The sequence below is a fragment of the Oryzias latipes genome, chromosome 15 (assembly GCF_053564925.1).
Source record: "Oryzias latipes strain Hd-rR chromosome 15, Olatipes_Hd-rR_3.1".
Lineage (NCBI taxonomy): Eukaryota > Metazoa > Chordata > Actinopteri > Beloniformes > Adrianichthyidae > Oryzias > Oryzias latipes.
This window is the reverse complement of record NC_136251.1, coordinates 13,999,774-14,027,668: the sequence shown is the minus strand read 5'-3', so window position 1 is coordinate 14,027,668 and position 27,895 is coordinate 13,999,774. Positions and strand designations below refer to the sequence as shown.

At 41.2% G+C, this 27,895-nt stretch overlaps 1 protein-coding gene across 10 annotated transcripts in view; it reads left to right on the top strand.

Annotated features, from left to right (window-relative positions):
* Window positions 1-27,895, top strand: part of ehbp1 (EH domain binding protein 1) — a 147,268-nt gene that overhangs the window by 110,619 nt on the left and 8,754 nt on the right. For 9 of the 10 annotated variants that reach the window (XM_078931791.1, XM_078931786.1, XM_078931790.1 and 6 more), the window contains 3 exons: window positions 1,177-1,315; window positions 1,522-1,622; window positions 5,246-5,369. In XM_078931791.1, coding sequence (XP_078787917.1) covers window positions 1,177-1,315; window positions 1,522-1,622; window positions 5,246-5,369 — 364 coding nt within the window. The remainder of the gene's footprint in view (window positions 1-1,176; window positions 1,316-1,521; window positions 1,623-5,245; window positions 5,370-27,895) is intronic. The other variant, XM_078931787.1, reaches the window with a different exon arrangement.

The following is a 27,895-nucleotide window of genomic DNA, read 5'->3' as shown; positions in this document are numbered from 1 at the left end:
TATTTAGCCCTTGTGCTATCCTAGGCACTTTAACATTAGGAGTTGGGTCATCTAGACCCACTAAACAGTGCTCTGAACCTTTTTTCTTCAATGATTTGTAAACCTCACTGGTGTCCATGGATAACATGAAATCTTTCCACCTTTATCCACCTTTTTCATGGTAGGAAGAACACGTCAATGTAAGGGTGGGGTCATCTAAGATAGCACAAGGGATAAGTATGCACCATTTACCATCTGAGCTGCCCCCTCCATTCAATTATAAGATGTGTATTTAGGGGCTGCACAGTGGCGCAGCTCGTCCCTTATACTAAGTAGGGGTGTGTTTTGGCAAGAGTCTGGCGATACGATACGTATCCTGATACCCGTCTCACGATACGATATGTATCGCAATATTGTACCAGAAGACATTTTCTTTTACTTTTTTAAAGAGTATGACTTAGAAAAAAACTGCATCTGAATATTAACATGCCTTTCATTGTAATAATTGTGATATTCATTTTATTTGATGATTACAATGTATATGAGGTACTGCAACTGTACCTCATATACAAGTTGCTTTTACCCAAGCAAATTCATAGTGCTTTCATTTTGGTAAATTAGGAAGTATTTGTTCTTAAAGAGAACAGTCAACACTGTAAATAATTTTCAGTATAAGAAAAAAAAATAGGATTAATGTGGAAAATAAGAGTCAGACGCTGAAGGACGCTCATAAATAATAAATATCGTTTTGACAGCATTTTGAATCGATACTAGTATCGCCAAATGAAATATTGGGATACATCGCAAATCGATCTTTTCCTACACCCCTAATGCTAAGATGGTCATGGTTTCTCTTTGGAGTTTGAACGTTCTCCTTATTCATGGGTTTTCTCCACCTACAGTCCAAAAACATGCTTCATAGGTTAATTGGTGTCGGACTGACTGACTGAGGACCTGTTCATGTTGTAGCTCCCATTCACCCAACAGTAGCTGGGTTGGCAACCCCATGACCCCAAAAGGAATTCAGGGGGTTTAGAAGATGGATGGGTTACATGAGGCAACCAATCAAAACCTGAGCAAAGAAAACAGCACAAATAAAAAAGGCACACTGCATTGGATGGATCCTCACAGATGTAGTGCATTCTGGTGACATCCAGCTGCACTTCTTCAGACTGACCTTCTGTTTCTATTTGACAGGAAAATGCAGAGGAGCTGCGAGGAGAGCGTCTGCGCAGAGCCACAGAGAGGTTACGCAGCCCGGTCGTGTTTAACGCAGATTCTGCAGTCAGGAAAACTCAGCTGAAGTCCTTTAGCCAGTATGTGGAGAACAGACCGGGTAAGACCAATGCAGAGTCTGCTGGTCATCATGCTGGGGTACGGGGGTGGGGTGCTGTGGCTGAGACCCAACTGTAAAGGTTTTACTGTGAACAAAGCTTTCTTCACACTAACATCCATGCCTGCACAGATGTGTAACCATGACACAATCCAAACTGTGAGTTGTGTGATCCATTGCACCCCTAATCTGTGATCGTGTCCCTGCAGAGGTGAAGAGGCAGAAGTCTGTTCCTGAAGACCTGAGGAGGATGGAGGAGGACAGAGGTTCACCAGCAGAGCTGGAGGTTCACAGACAGATTGAAGACGAGGTTTGTACAAATTTCCTTGTTTTTATATTATAAATACAAGCTGAAACAAAAAAAAAGAAAAAATGGCACAATACCTTTTGAATTGATCTTCTGAGTAATACAGATCACCTTCTGGCTCATCTGTCTGATATTAGAATGATTTAAATCTAACAAGTTCAGCCTGTTTTGGATGTCTGATCAATTTCACTGTGCAGCTGAACTCCAATCCACAATCAGTAGGACAGGAAGTCTTCAGCAAAGAAGCACACAGAATGTTGATTTCTAAGGATAAAGGCACAGTCAAACTTGCTGTAAACTTTTCCCACCAGAGTCGATAAATGCTGGATGATCTGCCCTCAGCAGTGTGTCTGGAGGCAGACCTTTTCTGAATGAAGAGGACTCAGATGCATGATGCTTGGATGAAAATGAGTGTTGAGTGTCTTGTTCAGGACTTGAATTAAACACAAACACATCAACTGCACCCCAGGATTAAATCAAATGATTAGAGAATTTTTTAAAAAGCTTCTCACAATATTGAAATTAAATCCAAATCTTTGAAAACTGATTCAAATAAACCTTAGATTTTTTTTTTCATTCGCACACTCTTGAGATTGGATTGTCCCACCCCCATTTGCCCCCACCTCCGGCCATTAAGAAGTTTCCATCCTTCCTGGTTTATACATATATTTGTGAAAAGTGAAGCTTTTAGTTGATCAAAACTGTAACTTTGCCGTGGAGAGGGCAGGGGGCTGACCCTGATGGTCGCCTTTAGATGTGCAAAATCAGGCGCCAGGATGAATAAGAGCTGAGCTTTTTTTTGTTTTTTTTCTGTGCTGGGGGGGGTTACTGCCTTCTCCTGGCATGTTTCAGTTTACCCTTGTCCCATTCACCTCTGTGGCCTCCCACTCTCTCCACCGTCGCTCTGTGCCACAAAGACTCAAGTATTGATCTAACAGACTGCCATGTTAATTATAACAATGTAGATATCAAGAGCTGCCTGCGTGTGCATGTTTGAACGTGCACGCCCTTCTGGGACCCACACGCCGCATGTGCACATCCTTTTGGCTCGCACGTTGAACGTGCGAGCCAAAAGGACGTGCACATGCGGCGTTAAAAAGAGCCTTTCCATGTGCCATGCGCTTCTGCAGAGCCTCCTGCCCTCGACCCTCCAACCTGTCCCACACACACCCCCACGTGCACGCGCCTCGTCCGGTGCGCAGGCCCCAGGGTTAATGGGTGTTCAACCTTTCCATTATCCCGATCAGCCAAGAATTACCTGCTGAATGATGTTTGCATTAATATAATATATATGGTAATTTCCCTGCTCTTAATTACGGCTGGGCCGAGCGCGGCGGGGGAGGGGGCTGATCATGTGTAAAATTGATTTGCCAAGGAAAAATATGGTGATAGAGCGAGAGCGCGCAAAGAGGGGGGAGGTGGTGGTGGGGGGGGGGGTTCAGGGCATGAACACACACACACATGTGTGCGCAGCCACACAGGCTCGGTGGAAAGACTTGAAGGAAAAGTGCTGGCCTGGGTGGAAAGCAGGAAAAAAAACTTTCCCTCTCACTAGTTCTCCTTCCCATTAAAAAAAAAAAAAAAAAAAAAGGAAGTGCATCAGCAATAAACCGCAGATACTTTTGGGATGCATCCTCGGCAGCAGATTTGAATAAACATTTTCCTCACTCTGAGAGTCCCTGAAGAATAGCAAACAGCTGAGAGACAGAGGTGAAGAGGGGTCAGCACTGCCTGTTGTTACAGGTTGGTGTGTGTGCGCGTGTGTGTGTTTTGCGCGAAGGAAAAGCTGGAAGAAGCAGTTTGTGAGCACAACCAAATTAAAAAAGTCAAGTTTTATCTGCAAGATAAAGTGTAAACATAGTCAGACGACACACTTGATGCTTTCTGCAGCCTCTGCAAACGGGAGCATCACTCTTTACAAATAAAACATTACAAAAATGACAAAGGTCATTATTCTCTCAATTTTATTTCAGATATTAATTAATGTTGCAACGACATGAAGATGCTAATATGATAATATGATCTATAGCAGCGGTCTGCAACCTTTAACAGTCAAAAAGTGCCAGTTTCTTACTGATTATAAATCCTATTAGAAGCCACAAAGTCTTAATTGACCAATTAGGTAAATTTGATACCGCTTTACATTTTCTGCCCTCCAGAACGCTTGGCATCATTACATCGTTAATTTTCAATATAAATTATTATTAAATGTTTTTTTTTCATAAACAAATTAACAGAAAAAGTAAAGAGAGACTAGCAATTATTTCTTTTTAAATAGCATTTTTCTCTTGTTAGGTCTACTTCATGATCCATCATCCTTTTTCCTAGTTACTACTGCTGTTTACCAGAACATAATCATAAACGTATCGGTTACAGATCCAGTAGAAAGTATAGTAAAAAAAAGTGTATATATATACTGTTTTAAACTAATAAATTTAATTGAGAAATCAGAAAAGATCAAACTTTTTTTATTTTTATTTTTTTACCAGTTTTGCTTAGTATTTGAAATCTAATCTATATTAAATCAGTGCCAGTCTTGAGGGATGTGTCTCTGGAGCCACAGGTTTCAGACCCCTGATCTATAGAGTCTTTCTTTTTCAGTTCCTAATTTATATTTAATCCCCCAAAAAAAAATGTATTAATATTTTGTTCAACTTAAAGGGTTTTCTATTATTTAAATGTATTTAGTGTTTATTTTTGTTTAATTAGCTATTTTTATACTACTTGTGAGCTCAACGTATTCCAACATTTTTTCACTCGTCTATTTTCATTTTTCCTTTTTTGATTGTAAAAACTAGAGTGATCATTTGATTTCAACAGAAACTTGAGGCTTTCTGTGTGGTTATAGTCTTTTTATAAAAATATAAAGAAACTTGGACAAAAAAATTGTTGCATGAATCTTAATATTAGAATTTGCCACCTATCTTTCAAAGTAACTGTTTCAGTATTTCATTTAAATCAATGATACATCTCATATATGCTTGAGAAGTGCATTGTTTAAACATGGAAACACAAGAATGACATTTAAAGTTACACAAATTTATCAATTATTATTACGTTTATTTTTTTAAATCAGACTCTTCAGTTTATGAAGGTTTGATTTAACCCAGTCATGCCGTATGCCGCTAATTCTTAACGTACCATTTAATCCAGGACCTTTAAATGGAAAAAAGCATTGAAGAATCCTTTTTTTCTTAAAACGGAAAGTCAGACATGAAGGTGAAAACTTTAGCCCGAATTCCTCCTGTTTTCAAATCTTTTAGAATAAAACCTATCGTTAGCTTCTCTGTTTTACTGTGCATCAGTTTTCCAGAACTCTCTGTGCTCCTAAAGGTTAATTTTCAAGTCTCTTCATGTTTTGTTGAAATAGCAGCTTTCAGAAATGACAGACAGCAACAGTTGCTTCAGTTTTTTCATGTGTGGAGGATTTGTGCTCCTCAAACACGTGTTCATGTAGTTTAAATCCACTTTCACTTTCTCGCTCTTTCTTTTTCATTTCTTGTTCACTTTTTCCTACTTTTCCTCCGTTCTCTTTGTATTCCATCCCTCCATCCTTTGCCCCTGTGTTTAACGCCGTCTCTCTGCTCCTCCTCCCCTCTTTTCTCTGCCTCTCTTGCGGTCGACAGAAGGCGTTCAAAGACACCAGTCAGTACGTGGTCGGGGAGCTGTCTGCGCTGGAGAGCGAGCAGAGGCACATCGACGCGCGAGCGGCGCGCGTGGAGAAGAGGCTGCGCTATCTCATGGACACAGGTACCCCGAGCCCAATTACACTGGAAAAACTGTTTTGGCAAATTGAGTGTACGCACACACGTGCACACTTCCGTGCACACTCGGAGAGTTTGTGTGTTTCCGTGAGAGAATCTTTGAAGCCCCCTCCCTGCCTCTTGGTTGAATGTTGCTCAACGTAGCGCTGGGTGGATATGAAAGGAGGGAATTGGGGGGTGGAAGAGGAGGAGGGGGGGGTGTGTCTCGGGGATGGGAGAAGAAGGGAGACCTCTCTGGGCCGGGGTGATAAGGGAACCCTTCATGGGGGAAACGATAACTGGGTGCGATAGCCGAATACGCCGCTGCAGCCGTTTGCCAGTCGCGGTCCCCGTCAGCCAGCCAGCACACTATTGAACAGTGCGCTCAGCCATGCACGGCTGCATCCCCCAAACCCCCTCCCTCCCTCTAGTACATATCTGGCCTTCATTGATATGCTGTAGGGGGGGGGGGGGGTAAGGGAGGGGGGGAATGTAGAGGAAAAGACACAACATGAAACACACACATACTTAAATGTTCACACACTAACGTTCACACAGACCCATTTTTCACACACCCAGAAATTCACGTAAATACAGTTTATTCACACACTAATGTTCACACACACACTTTTATGTTCACACAAACAAATTACTTACACACACTGTTTACACACTTAAACTTTCACACACTTAAGGCACAACGTGCGTTTACACTCACAAACCTTCATAAAAACATGTCCACCTACACACAAAAAGTGTAGACATACACACAAATGTTTACACACAAAAAGTGTAAACATACACACAAATAAAGTTTCATTCACACTAATGTTCAAACATACACATTCACAAACACTATTATCTCACATGTAAAATTGTTTGCTTAAAGAAATAAACTCCTTCAAGTTCACAAACACAAACTGACACACAGATAAATTTTGAACACATGAATGTTTAGATACAAATATACACTCTGTTTGCAAACATAAAATTATCCACAGATACAACTGTTCACACACAAAAATGTTCACACCTGCACACAGTTTTCACACACACATTTTTATAAACACACAAGCATACACAAATGTTTGCAATCACAAATGTTCTTGTACACAAACATTTACACACATTCACAGAAACACACAGTTTAAACACACACAAAAATCATAGACGTTCACACAGAAATGTTCAAACACAAACATCCACACTCACAGTCAGACACACAAGCCTTCCCTCACACAGAGTGCCGTTGTTTTCACACGTGTGCTCGGGGAATTTGGCCTTAGCTTTAGTGTTGTTGACTTTTAAAAATAGAATTGATGCAGGATTCATTTAGGAGCGTAAATCAGAAAAGCTGCAGGGAAACGTTCACATTAGCAGGCATTCCTATGGTGAAAAGTTAAGGTTTGTTGCTCCTTCCTCTGTTTTCACGTTGCTGTCTGACTGTGATTTCCTCCCGAAATCCTGGAAAAGCAACTTGGGGAATGAAATAGGTGGCAGTCTATAGAAATAGACACTCAGGTGGGGAGATTAGAGCTCACCTTTCCCATCCCATTTGGATGCTGATATGGAGGCTATCTTAATGCTGTTTGTTAGCTTTGGGGTTCCCCCCTGCCTGAGTGCCCTCTCCCCCCGTCCAAACATATACCATTGTGTCAGTCTGAAGGGCTGTTCTTCCTCCTCCTGTAAAGCAGCTGGCCAGCTAGACGCCAGGTTATTTACTTTCTAACGCCTTCAGCCAGAAAGATTTCTCTTTCATAAAGGTCCCCTCCTGAAAATAGAATTCACTAGAGAAGGGTTAGAGCAACATATCACATCTAGAAATCCACCTTTGCTGGCTTTTACTTTCCTGTTCACCTGATGCACCCCCCCCCCCCATTTTCCCTGTTGTGGATATTTTGAGACCAAAATCATTTAATAAGATACATTTATCAGCTAGAGTAATCATTACAAAACATCTTTTGAAACAGGTCAGAATATCACATGGAGCTAAATCTGTATTTTTTAGTGGAGCAACAAGAAAAGCTCTGAAGAAAATCAACGTTTGTTCAGCATCCCTTCTTTGTGTGTCTGTTTCTGATAGCTGTAAAGGCTAACGGAAACTTTCAGCTTCTGATCACAGAGAAAAAGTTACCATGACTCAGCTTTTAGTTATAACTTTTATTACTGTTTCATTTACAGTGACAAAAATGAATTAATAGAACAGAAACAACAAAACAACAAGCCAGATGACAATCCAGTCAGCTAACTGGTCTGGATCCTTTCATGCTGATTTCCTGGATGTTTATTTGTCTTTTTTTCATCCACATATTAATCTAAAGTTCTGACTCTAAACTAAATCCAAGCTGTCACTGATGTATCTCATTGACAGGGTCGTACAAAAAGATAAATGTGTTCCATATCTTTAGTATGTCTCTCCAAAGCATCCAATGCTCTTTGTTTCCCGGTGCCTTTCTTCGATGTGAGAGGACAAATTTAGAGGATCGTTGCATGTGGTCATGTGACCTGGCCTCTCAAGTAAAGTTTTAGATTCTGCACATCTTACTGCTGCGCATGCACCTCACTGCTGTGCACTTGCACAGCACTACAGAGCAGATGTGGAGATGTGAGCTGACAGAGTGAGCGACCCATGAGCAATTGTTCATCTGTCCGCTCCAGCAACAGAAAGCCTGGGAAGATCCTTCCAGCTCTGCTGTGTCTATGTCTTTGATGTGGCCCTCTATAGTTTTCCATGTTCATATATTTACTGTTTTCTTTTTGTTCAAAGACTCACTGGTTGTGTGTCTCCTTGAGAGTTAGTTTTTGTCATTTTAATTGTTAGCCACGTCTGCTCTCCTGAAACAGATCTGCTCTTTTTTTTGTTGTTTATTACACTTTTCTTTCACTTAAATACATCACTTTTGTTTTCCCAGCTTCCTCTCATCTGCTGCATCCCTGCATCCCCTCCTCCCCCATCTCTCCCCAGTTTGGGCTCAGTGCTGCTTTCAGCAACATTTTCTATTACGCGGCGGCCCTCCCCAGATGAGTCAAAGTAATTGGGGTGGTTAATTTATTTACTCAGAGGCAGTTCACAGCACATTAAATAATAGAGATAATTGAACAAGAATTGTCAAGTGTCTTCTGATATCAGACACATTACAGGAGGGAGAGTGCATAAAACTCCGTTCCTCTGCCCCCATTGTTTATGGTAATTAAGTACACAGATTTATTCCTTGGTTGCCTTCCAAGCTTATGGCAGGCACCATTGTTGTCTTCTATTAATATGTAATCAGTAAATAGTTTAATTTTCTAATCAGCGGTTGGAGAATTCACTTTCTAACAACTCTTAATTACTGCTGGGCTCTAATGAGTCTCACAGTGCTGCTGCAGCCAGCCAATCAGAGGCCGGACCTGCGTCAGGGGAGAGTTTGAATTCCTGTGGTGCCCCCTCTTGACTAATGAACTTGTTATTCTTGCAGCACTGGGCACACTGTCCTTCAGATATGCAGTTTTTAACTCCTGCAAATTTTAGAGGTTTTTTTTTAAAGGTATACGAAGAAACTAAATTCCATTTCAGGCTTTTTAATCATCAGGATCCATGTTTGCTTTTCAACCACAATGCAGCTTTATTGATAACGCAAAACAAACATATTAATTTTAAAGTTTTACTGAGGGCATACTATACTATACTATACTATACTATACTATACTATACTATACTATTCTATACTATACTATACTATACTATAGTTAGGGGTTAGTCCTGAGCTGGGAGACAAAGATGGCGCCTGTGTTCGGCAATGCCTCTGCTCGTCTCATGTTATGTAGAGTGATAGTGATTGTTTTTACTATGTATGTGATCATGTCAGCCCGATTAACAAACGGATATGTTGCTGCTTTGCGGACCTATGGCCGGGACTTTCTCCTTCAAATCAAAGAGCAAATGGAGTCTGTCTTTGAAACATGGGACAGCTACAAACAAACATTTCCTCCACCATTTATTTGTGCGGCTGGCCTGTCAGATGTACTATATCTGCCTCGACCTCCAAGGAAAAGGAGAAAGCAGAGGAAAAGAGGTCTTAGGGCTGGACTCCAGGTAAAGTGCAGACGAGCCTTACACTTGGAATTCACCGGCCCGGATCTGCGTTATGGGAAACGCGCAAGATGCCTGCGTCCGATTCCTCTTCAGGAGGCCTGCAGCGGCACAGCCTCGCCGCCGACATCGCCTGCTCGGATTACGTCGGCTACTGTCCTGGAGCCCCAACAATGCTGGCATTCTCACCACCGGATTACTGTACCGTCCCTCACTTCCGTGTTTTCACCGGTATATACTCAGCTTCCACCGCAGCGGACACCCGACTGGAAGTCACGTGACCGCTGGACTTGTCTGCTACCAATCCCGGTGCACCCCGCTGCCGCTTCGATAGTGACGTCACCACCAACAATACAACTTGGCTTGCTGAACACTCGCTCTATTGCCAACAAATCCTTCTCATTGACTGATCTCTTTTCAAGACAAAACCTTGATTTTATGTTTCTGACTGAGACTTGGCAAAAAGAGGAAGAGTTTATTCATTTAAACGAACTCTGTTTGGAGGGCTGTTCAGTCATCGGGAAGCCCCGCCCCTCTCGCCGTGGTGGGGGTGTGGCAGTTGTGTATAAGGACAACTACACATGCAAAGACATGAACACCCAAACGTTCTCATCTTTTGAATCTCTGTCATTCAAAGTTGATACGTCAGATCCATTTTATTGTGTTTTAGTCTACCGCCCCCCGGGTCCTGCTGCTCCCTTTTTACATGATTTTAGTGACTTTCTGTCTTCCATCATAAAACTGGAAAGGGTTTTAATACTAGGGGATTTTAACCTTCATATAAATGATTGTTCATCCTGTCCAGCAATGGAATTTTTATTTTTGACTGAAACCTTTAATTTTGAGCAACATGTCTCTGACCCCACCCATCAAAAGGGCAACACTTTGGACTTAGTTTTTTCTCTTGGTCTGAGCATTACTAATCTTTATGTGGAGGATGTACATATGAGTGATCATAGTGGTGTCTTCTTTGAGCTAAACGTCACTCCTGAACCTGTTTCCTCATGCATACTGTCTCAAAGGCGCATCATCACCGCCAACACTGATGGACGTTTTTCAGCGCTGTTTGACCCCCACTTATTTAAGGAATGTTCTGATGTTAACAATCTGATTGTTCGTTTTAGTGATCACTGTGTCACAATCCTGGATCAGGTGGCTCCTGTCAAATCCAATTTATCAAAGAAAAAAGTGTGTCCCTGGATAAATGAAACCATCCAAAATTTAAAGAGACAGTGTCGTCAAACTGAGCGTCTTTTAAAATCCACCAATCTCATGGTCCACAGACTGCATCTTAGGGATCTCGTGTCCTCATACAACGAGATGGTGAAAGATGCCAGATCTAACTACTTTCGCCAGCTAATATCCTCAAATAAGAAGAGCCCAAAAGTTTTGTTTGACACGATAAATTCTATTGTTGGTCCTGCAGCCCCAGTACCCCCTGTGTTCTGCAAAGCCGACTCCAATGAATTTCTCAAGTTCTTTGCAAATAAGACTAAGAAGATCAAAGAGCAGCTCCCACCTCCTTGTTGTGATGATGGTGTTGTGGTGGAGCCTGTTTCCCACAAATGGTCTACTTTTAGGCCTGTCACTCTGGAGGACATATCTGCTCTGTTGACCAAGTTGAAACCTTCTACTTGTCCATCTGATGTCATTCCTTCCAAACTCTTCTTAAAGGTGTTTGAGACCATCGGCCAAAGTGTCACTGAAATGATCAACCTTTCACTTTCCACTGGTGTTTTTCCAAACGCATTCAAACATGCCATAGTGGAGCCTCTGCTGAAAAAGTCTAATCTGGACCCATCAGTCTTCCAGAATTATAGACCCATCTCAAAGCTTCCATTTATCTCAAAGATTCTGGAAAAGGTGGTAGCTGAACAATTGTCAGAGTTCTTGGATAAAAGGAGCATCTATGACACTTTTCAGTCAGGTTTTCGTAAACATCACTCCACAGAGACAGCCCTGCTGAAGGTGTCCAGTGATATTTTGATGTCTGCTGATTCTGGCAGACACACGGTCCTTGTCTTACTAGATCTTTCATCAGCCTTTGACACGGTTGACCACCAGATCTTATTGGACAGATTGAGGGACCTGATTGGTTTGTCAGGGTCAGTTCTCCACTGGTTTTCCTCTTACTTATCCGGTCGGAATTTCAGTGTCATGGCCAACCACAAAATGTCTCAGTCAGTAGACTTACTGTGTGGGGTTCCCCAGGGCTCTGTTCTAGGCCCTGTTCTGTTTCTCCTATACATGATCCCTCTTGGAAAGATCATTCAGGATTTCAGTGATGTTTCCTACCATCTCTTTGCTGATGATATCCAGCTATATTGCTCTTTTAAGCCCTCCGAGACACACAAGCTGGATTCTCTGATGAACTGCTTGATGCAGATAAAACAATGGCTCTGTAAAAACTCTCTGCAACTAAACTCAGAGAAAACAGAAACCTTAGTTGTTGCCCCTGATGATGCTATACCAGGGATTAAGCAGCACTTGGGTTCTCTTGGCCAGGATGTCAAACCCAGCCTTAGAAATTTGGGTGTCATTTTTGACAAAGATATGTCGCTGGAGCAGCACTCCAAGCAGTTGATCAGGAACTGTTTCTTCCAGTTGAGGAACATTTCTAAGCTACGGAAGATGGTGTCATATGAAGATCTAGAACTTCTTATTCATGCCTTTGTTTCTACACGGCTAGACTACTGTAACAGTCTGTTTTCCTGTATGAATAAGAAGGAGCTGTCTCGCCTGCAGCTGATCCAGAACTCTGCTGCGAGGATCTTGACTCGCACCAAGAGAAGAGATCACATCTCCCCGATCCTCAAAGCTCTTCATTGGCTCCCGGTTGCTTACCGCTACCAATACAAAATTCTAGTTTTGACTTTTAGGGCCCTTCATTCCCAAGCTCCTCCATATGTTTGTGATCTGATCGCCCCTTACAGACCATCTCGTGCACTGAGGTCTGCGGATCAGAACCTGTTGATGGTCCCTCGCACACGGTTCCGAACTAGAGGAGACAGATCCTTCCAGGCTGTTGCTCCCAAACTCTGGAATGAACTTCCATTGTCGCTACGTTCCCTGGACTCTGTGAATTCTTTTAAAAGTCAACTAAAAACTTTTTATTTTTGCAAAGCATTTTAACTGAAACTACTTTTATTGGGCTTGAGATGATTGTTTTACATAGTTTATGCTTTTTATATTTTATGTTTTTATGTTTTTATATGTGTATGTATACATATTTTAACCTGTGAAGCACCTTGTGACCTTTGTCTGCGAAAGGTGCTATACAAATAAAATTTACTTACTTACTTACTTACTTACTATACTATACTATACTATACTATACTATACTATACTATAATGCTGGATCACCATCATTCTCCAACACAAACACTGCAAAACCAGGTAGCCTAAAACTAGGAAAAGAACACTAATCTAAATCATAAAATCACTAGAATGTAGTACAATTATCTGTCCATGCAGCACGTTATTTTCATTAAACAGGAAATCTAATAATAAGGGAAAATGCTTTTAACATTATAGAAGGGTCATTGGAAAATTAAGGTGAAAAGGTAAATGTTTTATAGAATTACTTAGAATTGAATGTCTGTTAGCCCAATAAAAAGTTTTTTTTCCTGTTCTAAGCAAATGTTTTGCTTTTTCTTAGTTTTTACATTCGTACTTGTTGTTCGTTTTGATTTAGTCACAAAATGCTAGTGTAATTAGTGGAAATTACTCATTTTCGAAACACAATCAAATTAAATGAGAATATGATCTTAGTGCAATTTGGCCCATTCTATTAAATCCTCATAAAGTTTAAAACTCGCACTTATTCTTAGAACATAAACCAAAATTTGTGGTTCCAAAATAAAAACAATGAATGCCAGTCTAACATTTACTGAACTTTAAAATAACATCCCTAAAATTGAACCAAACACTACAGTGCAATTTGAGATTTTTTTAGCCTAAATCCAGTTTTTCTATTGTCAAGAGTGTGAAGCATAAATGATTTAGACTCATTTTAATAATTTCCTTGTTTAGAAAATCGTGCCTCTTAATAAGACAAAAAATTCTCAACTGTACTGATTTTGAGAAAATTGTGAATAGGTGTATAGCAAAGATAAGGTAAGACGTCTTAAAACCTAGTAAAATGTCTCGAATGTTTACAAACAAGGTTGTAAATCTTTGTATTAACTCTTTTGCAGTGAACTTTTGTCCAGCCTCTTATTTTTCATAAGAATATATATCTGAGTGAATAAGTCTTTTAGGGGGTAAAATTGTGTTTTATATCTCAATGTTGTTCGCCTGTTTGGTTTATGTTGTGGTCTTACATTTTAACATGTGGTGTTATGCAATCAGTGCTTTGGGTTTGGAGAATTGACCCGTTCAGTGATCACAGCAGATCCGTTACCGGACCAGAGTTCTCAGAACCGTGATCTGGACCCCCTCTAAAACCCGACACAGATATGGTTCACATTCGAGCATAGAATGGAACAGTCACAACATACAAACCAACTATACTGTGGGCTCAAACGGTTTAGGGTGTATGGATTCCGTGGTGTGTTTGCATGCAGAGCCTAGTTCTGTTGGGTGTTTCTGCCTGTCAGGCCACTTCTTCTCTGGTACACTCCCATAGATCTGGCTGAATTGGGTGGTAATGCTAGTCGGTTTGGTTTAGTTTACTTTCACCCACATGGCTCCCGAACCAAATATTGTAGCAGACCAAACTGTAGCTGCTCATTTGGGGCCCTGTTGTCTGAAACGAGTTATAACCAGAACACTTGGAGAAAACAAAAATAGGCAGAATAAAAGCAGCTACATTTCTGAAATAAGAACACATTTACTTAGCAGGCATTTTTAAGCGCTAACCTTTTTATGATTCCTGTTTCTTCAGCTTTACACTGTAGACTAGTCTTTTTTTATCTCTAACACACAGAGCTTATGTAATTTCCTGGTTGGTTCTCTTCTTCTTTTGTCCACAAAAACCAGAATGAATGAATGTCTCAGTAGAGAAATTTCTTTCCATAGTCTCCAGGTTTCTTCCTTCATGAGAGAGTCACACTGAAACTCTTCACCGTAATCTGTTGGCCCATTATAAATGACGTTTTGGAAATACAGTTTGGAGGATTTTGGTCTATTAGAATAAACTACACCCAATTTGTTATTTGCAATCTTGAAATAGTTGGGAGGAATATGAATTTAAAAATCTTTACTAATTTGAGTTTTCAACCCAGTTTGTATTCACTTTAAGATGACCTGAATGAATGACTTATCAATACACTGAATTGATGTAATCTGAATCCAGCGTTTATTGCTTGTGAGCGTGGACGCTTCTCACAGAAGAACTTATCAAACACTCATTGAAAATTCAGCTGCAGGTATAAAGGGGCATTCAGATGCTTTCTGTCGCCTTTGTAGAAAATCCCCTGGCTTCTGTTTGATATCCGCTAACCACCCGCTACCTGGACCTGCAGCTATTTACACACGTTTCAGATCACTGTATAAGCTGCAACAATGGATGCAATTATCCAAATAATGCCACTTAACTCTGCGGCAGAGCTGCCCCTCACCTACTGTGCCCTCGATAAGAGATAAACAAGCAGAGAAAGAAGAGAATGAGTTTGTGCTGTCCCAGATTAACATATGTTTAAAAATGGCTCCCCAAGAAGATAAGATTGACACGTGGTGTTTGGTGGTGCGCTGCTTTAATCTGCCTTTGTGTCTGCAAGCAGATGAGAGGAAAATGGCACAAGGAGAATTCCTGATGTACCTTATTCATGCAGTCTATCTGACAAAGAATCTGAGCAAGGGCTGATGATGGCCTCACCGTGAAGACGTTTAACCTTCCCTCTAAGAATCTGACCAAAAACCTCAATAATTCAAAGACTATATTAGATCGTTATCTACCTTTTTGTTTGTATCAATCAAACTACTTGGAATAAAGTAGACCACACACCACAGGGTTGTTTGGGTATCTTATCTTCAAGGACATCATGATACCATTAGTATCTCAATGGGGTTATAATAGCCTATCATAACTGCCATGTCTTTTGCTCAAATATTGCTGAACAATATGAAATGTGATACATTAAGAATTATACAAAAACTCAAAGCAGTGGTTGGACATTGGTTAAAAAATTATGTAGTCTTTTGTCTCCACTCTCATCCCTATTTATACCAAAAACAAATGGAGGGCTTACAATCAAGCTGACACTTGTTGGAATACGTTTGTCAGGTCAAAAGACAAAGCCCCCATCTGAGCTCATTTTTACTCTCAAAAAACAAACAAAGTACTTCTTAAAAACAAGCCTCCGTTGCAATTAAAATGAATAATAAATTAAAACAATGACCCTGCCACATGTTAAAATCATCTTGGGGGTTTTCCAAAGCACAAATTCACAACTGAGGTTCCATTGAGGTGCAACGCAAAGGCAATCAAACCAAATCGAAATAAGTTTTTGTCCAGTGTAGTCCAGATATTCTTAAAAATGCCAAATTAGCTAAAAAAAACAACCTTAACCCGTTCTTTTGTGGAGGGCTTACAAAGATGTCCCATAGAAACCATTAAAATTCTGCCATTCTTGTATTTTGTACTGGTAAAGATGTAGGTGTGGCAAATAAACACTGGTTCTAAAGAAAAATGAAAACATTTGCTGTGGTAGGGATACAAAATCACCCCATACAATGAAAAGCCAGACATTTTATGGTTGTTTTTGCCATGGGTAGATTCTAATTAAAATGGTAACAGTTGCCCTGAATGCACCAACTACTGCACACAAAACCTGTTTTTGATGCTTTTTTTTATTATTAAATCAGCTCGAATTTCTGATTTATTTTTAAAGTATTCGGGGAGAGAGAACTGCTTAGCAAGAGCTTAGAATCCAAAAACATGAAAGTGCTTTGAATGCGAAAAAAAGTCTTAATCTAAAAAAATCTGTTTTTCTAATTATATTTTTGTAATAAAATATGGTATTGTTCACATTTTTGGTATATCTGTACAGGGATCATTACAGCGATGCAGCGTGCACAGGTGGTTTGGCAGAGACTTTTACCTCTGATCCCCTTCCTGACACAACCCTGTATTTTATCCGGGCTGGGGACCAGCACAGAGACACCCAGTCTTGGGCCCATCTTGTGGTCTTATGGCTACATAGCTCTTCCTCAAGAGCGCTTCCCCCAAAAACATGTTGGTGACAAAGGTGAACATTTACAGTCATAACTTTGGACAGGTTACATCTACACGGTGTGTAAGCAATGCCAGACACATTGTGATCTGCTAGATGTGCTTAAAGGCACATAAAAAACACTTTACAAACTTGAATGGTTCAGCAAGTCTAACCACCCAGAGTTTACAGAAGCCAAGAAGAGAAAAGTGAAGCCAAGGTAGCATCATTTGACAGGTAGCGTCTTAGTCACTTTCTTGTTGTCAAGCTAACAGAGGAGTTTCTCCATTTAGGTTTTCTTCAAGAGCAGCTGGTGGAAGGAAAACATCAGGGAAGATTGTATTTTCCTACTTCTAACAAAAATAATTAGGATTTTTAGTTTTTGTTTCAGTTGGATCTCTGAGCTCCAGCTGGGTCGGAACTCAGGTGAGGACCATCTCCACACAAAAACCTTCTCCTTCTAAGTGTTTGAGCAAAAAAAAGCACTTAATACTCAGCCTCCCCTCCAAATCCAGTACAGTGGTACCTCCCTCACACTCAGATGTCTTTCAAACATTCTTTAACAGTGGGGATGGGGGGGTTAGGAAGATTAGGGATCAGGATCCTCTCAGCATTCTCTGAGAATCTTCAGATAAAACAAACTTAGTGGATGGAGTCAAGAAGAGAGAAGTAAGGAGGTGCTTGTGAGGGTGTAGTTTGTTTTGCATCTTTAAGATGTAGAGGTGAGATTTGTAAAGTGCTTCCCACATTGCTGCATTACAGTGTTCATGTGTCTGGTTGTCTTTTCCTTCTCGGAATTTTTACATCCTTGTGCAGTTTTCCAAACTGATTCCGAAGCAGTGAAAGTTGCACTCTGTGGGTTGAACACTGCTACATTTACAGGCTGCCAGTGAGTAAATGTGACATGGAGGGGTTTTATTAGGGACAACTGGGGGGGGGGCTGCCTATGGTAATCTGCTCTTTATTGGAGCATCCCGCCAACACTTTCATCAGCTGCCCCTCTGCCTCAGACCTCATGCAGCTGCTGGTCCGAATCCAGCTGCGGATTACCAAACACATCATCACTAATAAGGAAATTGCAGAAAAGAGCCACACAACCCCTATCATAAAAGCCCCAGAGAGACTTTTTAGCAACAATGATCTACCAAACACAGACACAGAGGCCAAAGGCACACCCAGGAGCAACACATCCTCAAGGGGGCTGGCTTGTAAAAGAAAAAATAAATTTTTCTTACTAGAATTTAGGGGTGCAACAGATCACAAGATTCATAGTTCGGCTCGTGTCACGGTTTTAGAGTCACGGTTCTATAGATCAGTAAAAAGGAAAAAATAGGAAAAGACAACAAAGTAAAGCCTACAATTAATTTTTAAAAATCTTTGAGTACTTCAAAACATATATATATATATATATATATATATATACCAATAAATACACATCATATAAATATTTGCTCATAGAAACCTAATAAAAACAAAACATTAATTAATGACATCTTTGAACTCAAGATATTCCTTTTTATAATACTCAGGCTGCCCATATAATAAATCATCACACATACATCTAGAAAACAAAGCCCAAATTATATGAAAAAAATTAGTAAAAGATTTCAGAATATGCTAGTTAACATTCTTTCCCCATGTCCCCTGCTGCTATAAAGCCCCTCCCACTGGTTACAGAGAAGCAGTGGCTTTCTCCTGTTATAGTGCGGGGCGGATGCTGCTCCTCACTGGGAGAGTTTGAACGATTTCATGAATGACTTTTGAATGATTTCATGGAGACGCGCACTGCTCCTCAACGCTTTTGTACAGTTCTTCAAAATAAATAAACCTGATATCTGATCATTCACATCCTCATTGTGAGGTCAGTTATTGGATTACTATTGATTTTTTTTTAAATTATCATTTGAATATTAAAAATCTGATTACCGGTACTCCCAATTACTCCAATTTTTGTGTGCATGTAACCTGAATTAATAAAGTGAAACATAGAGTTTATGATCATGTGAATTTCAATGTAAGGCCACCAAGGGTTGACGTGTTCGGCCACTTTCCCTCCTCCAGAATGAAGAATGAATTGGTGCAGACCAAACAGGGCAGTGTGAAAGCACCCTTACTTTTCTCCTAACGTTTTCATAAATTGCTTTTAAAGGAAAAGTGTCGCTCAAGTATACCGGGACATGTTTCATTGTTTGTTTTAATACAGTTGATATTATTCAATTAGAAACCACAGCTTGACCACATGATTGAATTTCTGCCTTGCAGTCAATTAAAAGGGCTTTCTTATGGTAACAGATGTGGTGGCACTCAACAATGCAGGTTAATGATGAAGGTTTGGTCAGTAATTACGGCATTCACGTGCTAACACAGCTGCTTACCGTGCTGCTGTTGACATGCCCCCTCCCCACACACACTCCTGACTATTTCCTATTGTAATGAGCACTCCAGGCTACAACTGCCAGCAGCTGTTTGTCCCCATTTATTTCCATTTAAATGTCTATTTAAACACAGCGGCTCTTCATCTGCTTGTCAAATGAGGGACATCATGATCCACTCTGTTAGTGCCGAAACTAACAGTAGTTGTCATATTGTAATTAAATAATGTTATGAATACCATAAATGTAATAAAGTTCTGATTGAGAAGATAATTTGTCGACCATGAAATCAGACTTTAGTTGGAAGAAATGGCGCAGAGACGATCGCTCATTAATTTGTCGCATAAAATCATTGTTCACCTTCCTGTCACACTGCGTGTAATGGGACACCACTCACATTTGTTCCAACATCTCACCCCGGGGGAGTTTGAACCCTTTACACACACACACGCGCACACACACACACACACACACCCACACCCACCCTCCACTGTCCCTGCTTTCGGGACAGGCAGAGCCACTGATGCTAAAGGACTGCAGCTGTCTGTTAACTAGGCGGGTGGTGTGTGTTTTTTCATGGGGGGGCGATGAATATTTTTGCTGACCAAATCCATCATTCATACATGTCTTCATCTGTAAATTGTTCATGATCAAGATTGTGCTGTTTTGGTTCCTGGGCATTTCTATGAGCTGAGAATGTGATGACGCAAAACCTTTAAAAATAACTTGAATTCATGGCTAATGATATTTCATTTCTGTCTTCCTCCTCCTGAATACTCTTAAGCTAAAAACAGCAGACAGACACCCACAGTTATGCAAAAATTACTCTGAAATAGAAGAAATTTTGCTTTTACTTTTTTTTAAATAAGTATTTGCTGATGCAGCCAGTGACTCAGCTCGTCCCACAGATAGTTAAATCAAACTCAATGTCCTCATTCGTTCTCTTAGCAGCAGGCAGAGAAAAGAGCCGTTTGTTTTGGATATTTACACTCTTGAAACCTTAAAGTTTGAAAAATGTAAATTACACCAACAAGCCCACTTCTTCGAAGCACCGGTCTGTTTTTGGTTCAGGCATTAATCCTTTAACATCAAAGCTTTAGCTCCAGTGTTGAGGTTCTATGAACTACCATAACTCTTCAGTCGTTTACACAATTAACGTCTTGGGTTGTGGATCAACATCCAACACTTTTCAAACATAAAGTGTTGCATATTGATGCAAAGCTGGTATGAAACACTGCTTTTTGAATCATCTGACTCATGGTTATTGTGTGAACAGTCAAAGATTTCTGTATGTCTAAATGTTCGTATTATTTAGGCTTCGTAGGCAACATCTCTGGTGTTAGCAGAATTTCTTGCATGTGCTTTTAGACTGTTATACTGAATTTTGATTGACTTTTAATGACTGTGTTAAAAATGATATAAGGTCCTTTTAATATTTTTAAACTTGGTAGAGACATAGTTTTAAGGTATAAAAGATGAGAAGATTCTCTTTGGGAAAGGAGACCTCAGTCGCTCTGAGACGCTGGTAAGGCTTTAAAACAACGTTCAAAGTGATTTAGAAGTTAAGTGATGTTCTTAAAGCTTCTGATGTTTTTCTGCTGATCCGGAGTCCAAAACTCAAGTCATGTACACCAAGAGTCTAAACCTTTTCAATGTCAAGATGGTCTGCAGGATTGCTGGTTTTGGAATTTCTTGAGTCTCCCTCTGTTTTGTGATGCAGATAGGGGTGTGTTTCCTCTCTGCAGATTTATGCTGTTTGTTTTTCAAACTCACCTGCTGATAGTTACCACCATCAGCAGGTTGTGGTTTTAAACAGTCAACGTGTGTTTCTCCTCCCTGAACAGCTCCCACCGTGGGAGGGGGTCTCGGGTCTGCAGATTTGAACATGTTTCACATAGATACATCAGAGAATGCCTCACATAAATAGCATTGTTGACCCCACCACCCCATGCACACATACTCCTCCATGTGAGTTTTCAGCAAGCTGTTGTGATGACGCAACCCCCCCCCCCCCCACCTCCCCCAGCCGGGCCACACTGAAGCAGAGGAGCCATCAGAGAGAACGAACCCACAGCCTGACAAACACACCAGGTTTTGGTTTAGCTAAATCCTACAGATAATGGCCACTGTGTCAAAGACTTAAGATAGCAGGAGGGGAGAGGGTGGTTTATGGGGGGGTTACTTTGGGGTTTTGCATCACTTGCTTTCTGCTGGGTGGCCCTGCTTGTCAGAGAAAAAGAAGGCAAACGGATGGAAAAGGAGAGAAAAGCATTTAATGTGGCGCATTGAGAAGAAGAGGCTCTTAATGCCTTCAAAGGCAGCCATTCATTTATTCTGACACACGCACATGCGTGCACGCGCATGTGCACAGCCCCCTTTGTCATCTTTCAGCTGTTTTTAACATCTGTCCGGCCCACCAGCATCCACCCACCCACCACCTTACTGTGTGCAGCAAATTATTAGATTCTTGATGTGAGGAGAAAATTTCCCACTAAGATTCAGGAGGAGAAGATGACTGTGCTGTTCGGGGGCTGATAAGAACTAGTGGGGAGGGGGTTAATAAGCTACACGCTCAGGTCATCAGGCTTTTCACTGGACCAGAGGAGGAGTGAAGCCAAGGGGAGGAGATGAAGCAGATCCAGCTTCAGTCACTGAATCACCATCATCAAACAAAAGAATTTATCAGAAAAGCCTGAAAGAATAAAAACAATTTTTAATTTTGAATTTTTCCTAACACCCCCCCCCCCTACACACATACAGAGATACACATTTTCATTCATTTTTGTTTAAAATGATTTTCAAATGCACAGGTTTGGTTTTCATATACTCATTAAGTAGTTTATCATGTTTATGTTCATTTATCTACAAACACCTGTTGACTTTAGAAGAACACGTTAAAAAGGTAAATATTACTGTATTTCTAACATTCGTTTTAGGTTGTTTTTTTTTATTCTTAGATTTTCTGCACATTAAAGAAGCATCACCATTGTAGGAGGTTGTGGTACTTCAGGTTTTGGGCTGGGAAACTGTCCCCTTAAAGCTGGGGTGTCAAACCCAAATCCACAGAAGTCCAGGACTGGACTGGTTCAACTTGAAATTGACCCTGTTGCATGAATTCTACCTAAACTCATAACAGCTGCAAAATATTTAATTTTTTTCCTAAAATAAATCTTTAAAAACCATTGATATTCCCTTTTTTATCCACACCTTTCCATTTTATTTTTTTAATAAATCATACCACTGATCAAAACGGGAAAAATAAAAAATAAAAATGAAGTAGCAAGAAAAATGGTGCAACAATGAAGTTTGTATGAAGTTCAGTTTGCCGCTTTGTGAGGCACAAATAGATGATACTTGAAACTGGAAAAATCTGTTGCACTTATTTTCTTAAGTCCTCTCCAGAGTTTTTATGCATTTGTTTTTAACAGGCCACATATTTCTACAGTTAGAATGTAAAATGAAAATGTCCTATAGTAGCAATAAGAAACAAACCTGCATTACAGCTCAGTTTACTGCTCTGCTGGCTGCTCTTAGCGTCTCCTCTTGGATAAAGGTTTATCAATGAGATCAATCCAGGCTTTGAGCTGAAGAAACCCTCAGTACTAAATGATGGTGTAAAATGACTCAAAGAGGTAAGAACCTCCAATCGAGGGCTTTTGACAGGCTTTCAGCACGCAAACATTCTAGCAGTGTATTGTGGGATTTGTAGTGTAGCTGGCAAGCTAACATGCAGTGTCCAGCTCATGGAATTTGAGTTTGACAAGCCGCTGAGCAAACAGATTAGAACTGAAATCCTCTTGTGTTGGACAGATTTTACTGTTCCAAAAGGGGGCTATGCATGTTGTGATACACGAGGTGTATATTTGTATAAACCCCTTTTGGATTTGAGGCTACACTTAATTTATAATAATTATGTTTGTATGCATTTCTTGTTGGACCAGACGGAAAAAAAGAATAGTGAAGGAGATAGTAGGGTGTTAGAGATGGGAGACCAGGGTATAAGGGTTCAACCCCTTGTTTTTCTTTTGAATTTAACATTTTATCACTTTTGACTTCAGGATTGGAGGAACCGCCCAATGTTTTGGTGTAACTTTACAGTCACAGTTTAAACAACTGGACAGTTTCTTTGCAGAGAAAGACTACACTTTCTCTTTCTCTTCAGATCTTCATGTGCAGCAGGAAGTTTTCATGAGAAAAAAATCCTTTTTGTAAACTTTTATTATGCAACTTTTTTCTTGAAAATGCCCATGCAGTTCAAAACTGAAGATATTTGTCCAGCCGTCATTCACAGTTGGACAAATTTCCTACGATTCCCGTGATGCTTGTTGTTGTGGATACACAAAAATGGCGCAACCCTTCTGGTTTGAGTCGCTGTTGGGGAGCTGAAGAGTTCAGAGTCATTGTGACTTTAGCACGGGGTGGGGGTGGGGGCTGTCATTGTTTGCCTGAGGCGTAAAGCAGACTCTTTCTATAAACTAAAAAATAAAAAAAGGTACAAAAAACTCCAAGCAGCACCTTGGCATGAGGTCTGTGCCCCCCCCCCCCCCCCCCCCCCCCACCTTGTCTCACAGCTAATAAGGGGCGCTTTGGCTGCTCCCACTCACCTCCATAATGGAAGAGAGCCCCCCGTGGAAAGGAGCTGGTGAAGATCAGGCTGCGATAGGAGGATGGCTTTTTGCCTTTTGTCATGAGATGATGAACGGGGACACCCCCCCCCCCCCCCCCTCTCTCTCTGCTGCTCTGCTCTGGGGAGGCAATGGAGCTGGGGGTGCTGAGGCTTTGTGGCTGTGTTTGTATGCTAAAGGAGTCCTTTATGAAATCTTTCAGAGAACATCAGCAGGTGACCACCCCCCCCCCCCACTCTAGCATTTCAGCCAAAAGAGAGAGGCAGCTCATATGTTCTCTCTCTCCCCCCCCCCCCCCCCCCTCCAGTTTATTAATTACCTGAAGTCCTCTGGCCCTTCAGAAGGCTCTCAGCTCTGTCCCCCCATTGAAACACCACAAGCTCGTCCAAAGGGGGGGGGGGGGGGGGTAAAAACAGTGTTGATGAACATCTTCCAGCTCAGAGCTAATGAAGGTGAGCTCATCTGAAAAGCCGTGTGTGTGTGTGTGGGGGGGGGGGGGGGTGGTGGTCAGGTCTTCTTCAGAGACTGAGAACATCTTCCTCATTCTTCCCTGATAGAATTGCTGGTTCTGTCAGACTGAAGTCTGAAATCCTGCAGGAAACTGCAGGATTTTATTAAAATGTTCTAAAAGATGTTCTGAGAACGAAAGACTGGTTCCACACAGCTTGGAGATGCAGCACAGCCGGACCACACGTGCGCACCCCAGCTGCTGACAAAACTTTTCCAGTTTCTGGAAATCTATCCTCTTCTCTTTTGGTTGCTTCAGTCACACTTGTCTCACAGGTGGATACGGGCTGTATGCAGGCAAATAATGGTCAAACCTTGGGTGGCTCACAAGAAATAACAAGGCCATAGACCGCTCCATGAACCCGTAGAGCCAAAATGTTTGTGCAGGATTTTCTGCAGGGGTACTGCGGGCGACAGGTCGACAGATCGAAGCGAAAACTTCAACAACACATAAGGTTGAAGTCGGTGAGGCACAAGCATGTCTTAGGGATTTTTTTTTATGTTTTTAACGCCCGTAACCTGCGCACTGTTTAAGTAGCCTGTAGGTACTGTTCAAGTGATAAGTGCGTACTCCATGCATGCAGCCTGACTGTTAGAAATGATGAAATTAAACAAGAGTGTTGTAATCCTACAGACACTTCTGTATCAACCCATGCATGCAGCTAATGACTAGTGTCATTAGTAAGGGCACCGTACGACAGCATCACCTGTACATCGTGTGTAACTTACATTAGCGTCACGATACACTTCCCACATTGACAATAATACGTCCCGTTTTAGTGAGAACCACAAAACACACCTGCACTTTCTTTAAGATGCAGCCGCTCCTGTCTACGGGGGCTGGACAACGCAAAAGCCCCCATCACCCGTACGGGTCAACCCCTCATACTGGTGCATGTAACTAAGGCTTTAGTTAGATCAAGACTTGAGGACCCCCCCTACTGCATGAAGCCGGCCCCCGTCATATATGTTGTCTGCGTTGGCCTTCTAACAAGCTCTAACCCAATCACAAAACACACCCATCCTCTCCTCTTGTTTCTTCTGCTTCTTCCTGATGTCTGAGGAAACACTGCAGAGAGATGAGCCAGAAAACAAGTTCAGCTCCTCCTCCTTATATTAACATGTCAGATGGACAAATTGGATGAGCAGTTATTGGATTAGATGACAGAGCGATGGAATAAGAAATGAGACGCAGAAGACACAAGAAAGGAGTCATTTGGTTTTACAGCAATAAGCCTGAGATTTGAGAAAATGAAACAATTGCAGGATTCTATTATGATATCAGAGAAACTATTCTTCTGATTTACTGATTTGTAAAAAGTGAAAAATTTAATCTCCAATCTGCAGTTTTAAGATTAGACAATAAATCTTTATATTTTCACTTGTTGGAAGTTGAACTGACAGAAAATAAGAGCATGCTCAGCGAACTGCAGCACATCTCAAAACCAACATCATGTGAGTTTTTACATTCCTATGGCTCTTGAATGCAGCACTGGGATCTGCTGGGATCTTGATCTTGTTTGCTTTCATACTTTTTGTGGCGTATTTCCTGTTGCTCTGTCTCTGACCATCTTCTGCTCTCCCTCCAACCTTCTTAATGCCTGGAGGACCTTGGTGCTGCTGGACACGCATCTTTGTGCGCTTGTGTTTTGGTTGTGTTTGTGTGTGAGGCTGAAACCAGAGAGCAGCAGACAGTAATCAGATAGATGGCTGCCTGGAACAGGTGAATCAGTTCTATCTTTACTGTGCGGGTCTCAGCTGATGCTATCGCACGCGTTCTCTCGTGTAACACTGATGTTAATGACGGGAAGGTTTCCCGTTTCCGTCAGCCACGACTCCTCGCCTTTTGATGTCCTGATCAAACACATGTCAGTGCCAGGTCCGCTGCCTCAGCCCGCCAGAGTTTGGCCCAATCCTGCTTGGTGTCGCGCCGTGTAAGGCGAGCAGCAAGACCCAGAATGCAACTTGCCAAACTGCCGGATGCTTTGATCCAAGATGGCCCCCCCGAGAGCCAGCAGGGATCCGCAGCACCTTTGAGCCAAGGCTGCATTGAGAAATAGGGCGCCGCCTGCCAGCCGCATCCGCTCGTCTTTGTGCAGCGCAGTCTTCAGCAGTTTCTCTGTCAGTTTCAGTCTGAACACAAGGAAGCCGTCAGCACACTTTATCAATTCTGCCTTTATTTACGTCCATTCACTTACACTTTAGAATGGGGTTCCAGAGCATTGGTCACCAACACTCAGTCCGTGGACCAGTGGATACAGAGAACAAAAACCTGAACTACGTTTTTCTGTTTTATTTATAATCTGATTCTGAAGGAAGTTTTCTTTTTGAAAACTATTCGCTTCTCTCCACCACATCTGACTCATTCTTTTTGCATGTCAAGTCGCTCTGTCACGTGTCAAAAATACACCCGCTACTTTCTTAATAGGTTGTACCGGATGCTAACTAGCAAAGTTTTCAAAAACAAACGGAAAAGAGCCAGTGAGTTAACAGAAAAAAAAATCTGTATTTAAAAGACAAAAACAGGAGTCTTTACTCCAAATATGGATTTATTCATTTAATAATATATAATATTATAATAATAATAACGTAAAATATTCATTAACTCACTGTCTGATGTTACAAAGATGCTGCTAATAAAGTTGCTCAGAGGATTCACGTTTTTTTAATCATATTTAGAAAACACCTGTTTTAGTAACTGTATTTTTTTTATCATTTAATTTAACCATTGCCCTTTAAAGGTCAAATGCGACTGGAGTTGGCGTGCGATGTTCTTTTCTTTTTTTTTTTTTAGTTTCCACTTTGACACTTATGGGTTCAAATTGATATCATATTTGAATGGTTCCTACACAAAATCTGGTGTACGAATAAAGTTTATAGCAGCTGCAGATATTATAAAGAGGATGAAGATAAACTTTATCTTCAAAGGTTCAGGGAAACTGAAAGCTAAAAAAGAAAAAATCGGACGCCCACGTCAGCCTTGTACAGGCCAGTCTGTGAAAACATTGTCTGACAAAGGTTGGGGACCGCTGATCTGCAGGATTCAGAATCAAGGATTCACCAGTGTAACTTCAGTCTATTAATTCTTAATATGTTATAGATTTTCCCATTTTTAAACAACATTTGAAGCAGTTTATTATTATTTCCTTAAATTTGCAGCTTTTGCAGTTCAAACATTTAACCCACTGTACCTTTTTTCTGCAGATACTTCAGCATATTCAAAGTTAACTCCACATTTATCAAGTATTTTTTTAGTTCTTAGAGTTTTGTAGGGTTTTTGTAAGCTAGCAGGTGAGCTTTTAAACATAGAGCTCTAAGTTATGGGTGGGGGGAAGGGGGGCAGAGTTGCTCCACGCCAACAGTCCTGCCAACAACTCAGAGTTGAATTTCTAATGAACTACTGCTGCACCGTAGAAACTATGTCCTAGAAAACCACATAGGTTTTTACATTGTGGCTGAAAACAGCATAATCATAATTCAAAGACCATTAAGAATGCTTTGAAAGGGAGCCGGTTTAGCTCGTGCTGGTTTGCGGCGACTTCCGTCCATGAAATCCGGGTTCGACTCCGGGCTGCTCCCTGTTCCCTTCTCTACCTCTGCCGGTTCCAAGCCCGGTTTGAGAAGGTTGCGTCAGGAAGGGCATCCGGCGTAAAACATTGCCAAATCTACCATGCGACTCGTTCGCTGTGGCGACCCCTGATGGGAGGAGCCGAAAGTGGAAGATTAAGAATGCTTTGAAAATAGATCAAAAGATGATTGGAGTGGGTCCTTAAGCTGCTGTTTCCTGTGTCAGCATCCTTCAT